Source organism: Thamnophis elegans, chromosome Z (assembly GCF_009769535.1).
Source record: "Thamnophis elegans isolate rThaEle1 chromosome Z, rThaEle1.pri, whole genome shotgun sequence".
Classification (NCBI taxonomy): Eukaryota; Metazoa; Chordata; class Lepidosauria; order Squamata; family Colubridae; genus Thamnophis; species Thamnophis elegans.
The window spans coordinates 127,019,261-127,026,862 of record NC_045558.1 but is presented as its reverse complement, the minus strand read 5'-3'; the positions used below and the strand labels follow the sequence as shown (position 1 = coordinate 127,026,862).

General features: G+C 40.0%; 1 protein-coding gene across 1 annotated transcript; it reads right to left on the bottom strand.

Annotated features, from left to right (window-relative positions):
- Positions 1 to 3,644: 3,644 nt before the first annotated feature.
- On the bottom strand, positions 3,645 to 7,261 carry LOC116521693 (olfactory receptor 4Q3-like). Its single transcript, XM_032236352.1, has 2 exons — positions 7,144 to 7,261; positions 3,645 to 4,606 (listed from the first exon to the last, which is right to left on the bottom strand). Exons 1-2 carry the CDS (start codon positions 7,259 to 7,261, stop codon positions 3,645 to 3,647), a joined length of 1,080 nt encoding a protein of 359 aa, XP_032092243.1.
- Positions 7,262 to 7,602: the final 341 nt, after the last annotated feature.

The following is a 7,602-nucleotide window of genomic DNA, read 5'->3' as shown; positions in this document are numbered from 1 at the left end:
TTCCAAAATTTTTTGAAACCCACCACTGGTCCTTGGATATGATTATTCTACACTATCATGCTCATATTTATAAAACTCAGTGCCTCTGTGAAAGGTAAGGATGACTACTGCGTTTGTGGTGCAATCAGAACATTGCGTGTGTTGAAGTTGTTTTAACGCAAACCAAAGATGCTTTTTAAAAAACAAGTTTACATCATATTCTTATGCATGCCAGGGCTGTGTGTGAGGTAATTTAAGGTGGTTCTGACAAGTGTCGTCGGCATCTTCATATCCGGTCACATGGGTGGCAAGCCACTCCCATCCAGTCACATGGGCAGCAAGCCACTCCCACAAAGGAGAACACACCCACATAGTAGGTTCGAACAATTTTTGAAACCCGTCACTGTTCCAGGCCCTCCTTAAAACCTACATGACATAAGATCTGGTTATTTGGGGGGGAATCACCTATTTCCTATGGCATCCAGTGGGCAGGCCACAATTTGTTCTGACAGGGTTGGCACACTCCAAGCAATATTATCTATCGGGACTCTGGAAGTATGCTTTTACTGTCATGGATATGAACCCTTCTCCTGCAAACTCCACTCCCTTTCGCACCTCTTTTATTTCCCCTCGGAGGGGCCATTCATCATCTGGTCTTAATCCCAAGTCGACCCCTGTTCTTTAATTGTTCCCTTCATCTGGAAACTCTGCACATGCGCACACTGGGAACAGGCTCCAACTGTTTGTCTGTCTCACTGATGTCTGACTCCGAAGGCAGCTGATCACTGGCATATGGCTCTGGCCCCCTCTCTGCCTCCAACACAGAGCCCTCATCAGAGGCTTCCCCAGACTCCAGGACTGGCCCATGTCCCTCCCCAACCTCCTCATTGTCTGAATCTCCTGCCAGCTCCACTAGTCACAGGTGGGCCACAACAGGTTGCAACATTTGAGGGTTTTTTTTAAAAAAAAAAAATCTAGAAAGGAGGTGAGAATGAGGAGGTCACCCAGTGAAATTAAATCTTGTAGAAATAAAGTAAAAAGATTTTAATATGCATACAACATTTAATTCAGTTTTGGAAGTTGCTACCATGAGATTTGTTGCTGGCTATCAGCTGGGATGGCTTCAAGAAAAAGTTGGACCAATTTACGAAAGTCATGGGGATCAAAGGGTGCTAGCCTTGTTGGCAGAGTGACCGCCTCCAAAGGCCATCTGGTGTGAGACTAATGGGATTCTTTATGCAGTTGGTTGGTCACTGTAATCTGGACTAGGTGGGCAAGGGATCTAACCCAGCAGGGCGCTGCATATGTTTTTCTATTAACTTACATTGCAAAGCATGATTAGCATTATTCTTGGTTTCACTGATGAGTTTATAATTCAGTGTCTAGTGTGAATATCAGAAAATTGTTAGATCTGCATCCAAAGTAAGATTCATCTATAAATCTAACCCCCCCCCAGTTCTGTATTTCCTTGGGATAGAGATGGAGAGATGGACCATATTGTCATTACATAAATTATATAACATAAGTATTTGTATCCATTTTCGGGCTCTTGAAAATCCACCGTATTATTAATGGCAGCAGCAAGCTGTTTCCCTCTACATTTTTCAGTTCTGCAATTTAGGAATTACATCCTAAAACATGTCATAATCCCAAAAATCGAGGAGGCAAAATATTGGGACTTATTGTTTATATTGGGGCAATTTAGAGGTGGAATTTAATGACAAAATAGGTGATGTTAGTCTTGTGAAAGAATATCAAATGTCATTGGCTAAGGTGGCCATAGGTAATAGAACACTACTGGCATTAATAGACTGTATCCTGCATTCTGCAGGGAGATCTCCCACTAGCAGAGTTTATAATGTGTTGATTATAAATAGAAGCAGACTCCCAAAAAATGTTTGCATGAAAGACGGGTAAATCTTGAATTTGCAAACTCATGAACTTCTTTGCTATAGCAACCCTCTATGGTTGTGTTTGTTCCTATGTTTAAATGCTGCCCCATTTGGAATATTTGAGGTCTCACTAGGTTTCTTACCAGCAAAAAATAAAATAATGTGTCAACTTCTAAAGCGTTGCCATGACTATTATCAGGCTTCCACGGGAGGGAGGATTCCATGCATGCCTTCAGCCAGAGTCGGATATCATGTGTCTACAACCTAGTTAGAGAATGTGAGTTATGACGCATGACAGAAGGGAGGGGATACAGGGGTAAAGTTCAAACGCAATTAAGTGAACACAGTTTTGACTCTGCAAGAGCTCACGCCAGAATGTTGATCCTAATAAATGATTGGATTTCTTTTGAACTTTGTCTCGAGGCTCGTAAATTAATTAGGTCATCTTCTGGGAACTTCACATAATGTTTATTATTACTTTTGGTTAAAAGAAAAAAGCCTTTTAATACAGCTTTGTGGTTTGCTTTTGTATTTTCTCCCTGTGATGGACTACAGAGAAGCAGCAGTTCCCCAGGAATGGAGGAGCATATTATAAGGAGGGGGACAAGTTAAGTGGCAACTGTAGGAGATGACCAAGATAAGCCTGAGGGAGGGGTCAAGTGTGTAATCAGTCTCAAGTCCCTTCATACCCACAAGAGATCTAAGTCAAGCCCACCTTGAATTTTGTTGGCTCTTATCTATTGCCAATTTGCTTTGACCATTAGTAGTTCAGATTCTTGTAGAGAGTGCTAGCATGCAATAAAACAGTATTCATTTGAACTACCTTGACTCCTGATTTTCCATTCAGAGCTGATAAGAGACAGAGGAAGAGAATTAGAATAGCCACTTCCTAGAATCTCCCTCGATATATCCATTAGGGCGAGAGCAGTATTGGTTTAGTCTGGCAAGATTCTGTCTATTGATTGTGACAGAGTAAATGGGATTGTGGGATTCTTCTATGTCATTCTTGGGCTGGTCCTGATATTCTTTGGCTATATAATAATCTTTAGGTGTTGAATTTTATATTCTAAGTGGTGAAAATCCCACAACAGCAAGGATTTTGCTAGCCTAGTCTTTGCAATCAAGTGATTTATTTAATGGTATGTTTGTTCCTCAGCTAATTAGTCTGTTTTGTATTTAATATTAATTCCAATCAGCAAAGAACATAAGACATTAGTGGAAGGCTAAACAATAAAGGATTCACATTACCAGCAAAATCAGTTCGGTCAGAAATGGTGAGCCCTACTGTATCTGAACTATGTATTTCAACTCTGGTGCTGGAGAAGACTCCTGTGAGTCCCTTGGACTGCAAGGCGATCCAACCGGTCAGTCCTAGAGGAGATCAACCTTGATGGCTCTTTAGAAGGCTAGATCCTGAAGATGAAACTCAGATACTTTGGCCACCTAATGAGAAGGAAGGACTCACTGGAGAAGAGCCTAATACTGGGAAAGACTGAGGGCAAAAGAAGAAGGGGACGACAGAGAATGAGGTGGCTGGATGGAGTCACTGAAGCAGTAGGTGTGACCTTAAATAGACTCCAGAGGATGGTAGAGAACAGGAAGGCCTGGAGGAACATTGTCCATGGGGTCGTGATGGGTCGGACATGACTTCTCAACTAATGACAACAATAACTGTATGTGGAGAACACTAGTGGCCCCCCAAAAATGAGGCTTGAACCATCCCTATTATTATCTATCAAGTGGTAAGAAAGTATTCTCAGGGACAAACAATATTTATATTTTCCCTTCCTTTTGAAAACAGCGGGCAAGCATGTTTTTCTTAGTCACACGGCCCATTGCCTCTTTCATTTCCTGATTTCTTAGAGTGTATATCATAGCATTAAGGAATGGAGTGATTGTGGTATAAAATACGGATGCTACTTTGTCCAGAGTGGAGCTGAAGATGGGAACAAGATATACAAAGAGGCAAGGCAGGAAGAAAAGACTAACCACCATCAAGTGAGAGCTACAGGTGTACAGAGCTTTCCCTCCACTCTCCTTGAAGCGGCCTTGAAGCGTGCTCAGGATAATGCCATAGGAGATCAGCAAGATGACGAAACAAAACAGGGAGATCAGGCCACTATTGGCCACCATGAGTATCTCAGTCACTTGGGTGTCAACACAAGCCAGTTTGACTATTTGTGGAACGTCACAAAAGAAATTGTCCAGCTTATTTGGCCCACAGAATGGTAGCTGCAGGACCAAGAACAGCTGGCTACCAGAGTGAAGGAGTCCTCCAGCCCAGCAGAAGCACAAGAGTCTAACGCAGTGTGGACGGTTCATCTTGATTGTGTATGTCAGTGGATGGCAAATGGCCACATAGCGATCGTAGGCCATGAGGGTAAGAAGAAACATCTCTGAACATCCAAGGAAGTGTAGAAAAAAGAGCTGGGACATACATCCCCCAAATGAGATTGTCCTGCCACAAGTGATGAGATCTGTTGCCACCTTGGGAACGACCACTGAACCCAAGGCAGTATCGATGATGGATAAATTAGCTAAGAAAAAATACATGGGTGACTTTAGAAGGCGTGGATCTATATGCACTGTCAATACAATGAGAAGGTTGCCCAACAGAATAGCAGTGTAGCACATGATGACTAGGACAGATAGAAGGAGCTGGATGGGACGAGATCTGGAAAGTCCCAGGAAGACAAATTCTGTGACTTCGGAGACGTTCATGAAAATGACAGGGCCTTACAAGGAAAAAGAGGAATTATTTAGTTCTCCAGATTTTAACACCTTCATCTATTAATCAAGTGATAACATGAACCAATGAACCAATGGTACTCTTTAAAATTGAATAAAAGTAATGTGAATGCACAGTGTCCTATATTGCCAAGAAACAGAATATTTACTTGAATATACATTACATGATACTTTATAATAGAATAATATTCAGAGGTGGAGTTCCCCATTCTGTTCCAAGTTAGATCATAGAGGCTGAAACTGAAATGCCAAGTAATAATGGATGTTAAATAGCGATATCACTTAATCTATATACCTTTTCACAGTGCTTTACTAGATAGATAATGAGATGATAGATAAATGATGATAGATGATAGATGATAGATGATAGATAGATAGATAGATAGATAGATAGATAGATAGATAGATAGATAATGAGATGATCAATAGATAATGAGATGATAGATAGATAGATAGATAGATAGATGATAGATAGATAGATAGATAGATAGATAGATAGATAGATAGATAGATAGATAGATAGATAGATAGAGATAATGGGATGATGGATGATGATAGATAGATAGATAGATAGATAGATAGATAGATAGATAGATAATGAGATGATCGATAGATAATGAAATGATAAATAGATGATGATAGATGATAGATAGCTAGACAGACAGACAGACAGTCAGATAGATAATGGGATGATAGATGATGATAGATGATGATAGACATAGAGAGAGAAAGAAAGAAAGATGATGATAGATAGATGATAGTTAAAGATGAAATAAACAAATAAACAAATAAATGAATGTGATAGGGATAGATGATACACAGACAGATATGCTACTGAATGAGAGAAACATGTTCCTTTCCCATTAATACCTAGGCAACAAAATCCACAAAATCTCAAATCCACCAAACAGCGCAGAAGACCTACCCCATATTGTTCCTTGCTTCCAAGAGATCAATTCACTTCCTTTTTTCAAATAGGCATAAGTAGCCTGTCTTACAATTTAATTAGGGTTATGAATCTATCTTGAATGATAAAGAAAACAAATTAATGAAATTGAGAAGGAATGAATAAAAGAAGGCAAGAGTATTTGAATAAAAATATCAAAGATCTGTGTAGCAAGAGTGTCCATCTACCATAGCATACGCCAAGAAGCTAATCACCCAAGGTATCATCATGTAGGAAATACAGAAATAATATCCTTAGTTTTCAGCTTTTTCAAGCTTCCCAAAATAAATTAAACTCTTTTTTTGACATTCACTCTGTTTTCATCAGAATAGCTGGGTTACTTTGGCCCAGTCATTCAGTCCTATTCACCTCACACAATTATTTGTTTGGTGGGGAGGGAGAGAAAAGAAGTATTAATAATTTTTCTGCCTTGAGTTACTTATAAAGTAATAAAGGTAGGATAAAATCAAATTAATAAGTATATAAGTAAATGAATAATTAGCCTTCAAAAGCTTTCAAAATGCAATGCATAGCTTTTCTTTGTTCATTGCTCACCTATCTTCCAAAAACTTACTCTCTTTCTGAATTCAATACAGATCCATATTGCCTGTTCTTTCTAAATACTTAAGAGCAATCTCTCAAACCAAATAAAGGTAAAACCTGTAGGTAAATGTGTGAAGAAATTTATAATTACCTTTTTTTTTCTCTTTAGGAAATCAACCACTCAGTTTGACAACGAAATGAGTCCTCCTTTTCCTTCTGCTAAGAAGCACAGTTGAAATATTCAATGGCTAGCTGTCGGGCCTTTGGGATACTGGTCCTATGGGGTCGTGCCTAAGTCCCAAACCAGAAGAGATAATTGTCGAAGTTAATGGAGATATTCTTAAGGTAAAAAAAAAAGACTCCAGAATTTAATATATTTCTTTTTATTTTTTTATAGTCTGTAGCTGAATGATAATGACAATGATGAAGATAAGACTTGCCATGGCATAATGGTGAAGAAGATGTTTGGCTGCCTGCTGGTCTATCTTCATGGAGGTTGACTTGGTGACATTGGGCCAACCATTTTTTCCTTACCCGGTGTTGAGAACTCAGAAAGTCCTCGACTTATGACCTAGCGCCCAGCAACAAGCCAACCGTGTCCTGATTGGCTAAGGCATGCCTTGGCTAAGCGCGGGCCACTAGGGGCGCGCTTATTGGTTTTCCCTGCTTGACAACTCCCTATAAATAGCTGTCAAGCAGGGAAAGGTGCTGAATCGCCTTGTACAAAGTTCTAGCTTAGAAACAGAGCAGTTGTTCCTACTGCAGTCTTGTCTCCTGCATTGTCCTTTACCGAACTCGCAAAACCCACGATTCTATATTGACTTGTTTTGGGGGGAAACAGGGAGGGGAGAACTCTATGTTGCGTTATGCTCCTATATAAATGGAGGGAGAAAATAAATCTGATAAGTAAATGAAAACAATATATCCCTTTTGCCTTCTGTGCTGTACGTTTAAAAGGGGGATGAAATAGTCATAGCCAGTAATGATATCCTATTTTCTTCACTCACCCAGGGGTTCGGTAGCAGGAGTGCACACATCTCGGCATTCGCAGAAGGTCCTTGATGATGTCTGGGTGGGCGGGTGGAGCTTGCGCCATCACCACTACCGGTTTGCCTGAACCAGTGTGAAACAGCAGCATATCATCCCTGGTCATGACTCAGAAATGCTTGCTAATGTAGTTACTGCAATTAGGAAACAATGGCAGCACGATACCAATAATAGATAAATGTCCTTTCAATCCTGCTTAGAAAGCATCTTGAATATTCAGGAATGTGTCATAGAGTTTGATTCTCTGCTTGCCAGATTTACTGAACTCCATTCCAACCCAAGCCACAAAAAGGAAAATCAAAATGGAGGACCACTATTGTTAAAATTTCCAAGCAAAATACAAACAGACTCCTCTTTCCGCTCACCTACTCCCTCCCTCCCTTCCTCAAAGATTATAAAAATATTTGAAAAGAATACGCTGACTCCATACATATTTAAGCAATTCCA

Excerpts from the sequence above, each read along its gene's own strand:
- LOC116521693 (XM_032236352.1), bottom strand. The coding sequence starts at position 7,261 with ATGACCAGGGATGATATGCTGCTGTTTCACACTGGTTCAGGCAAACCG. Across the intron at positions 4,607-7,143 it reads CCTTCTGCGAATGCCGAGAT|GCCCTGTCATTTTCATGAAC; the intron begins GTGTGCACTCCT and ends TTTCCTTGTAAG.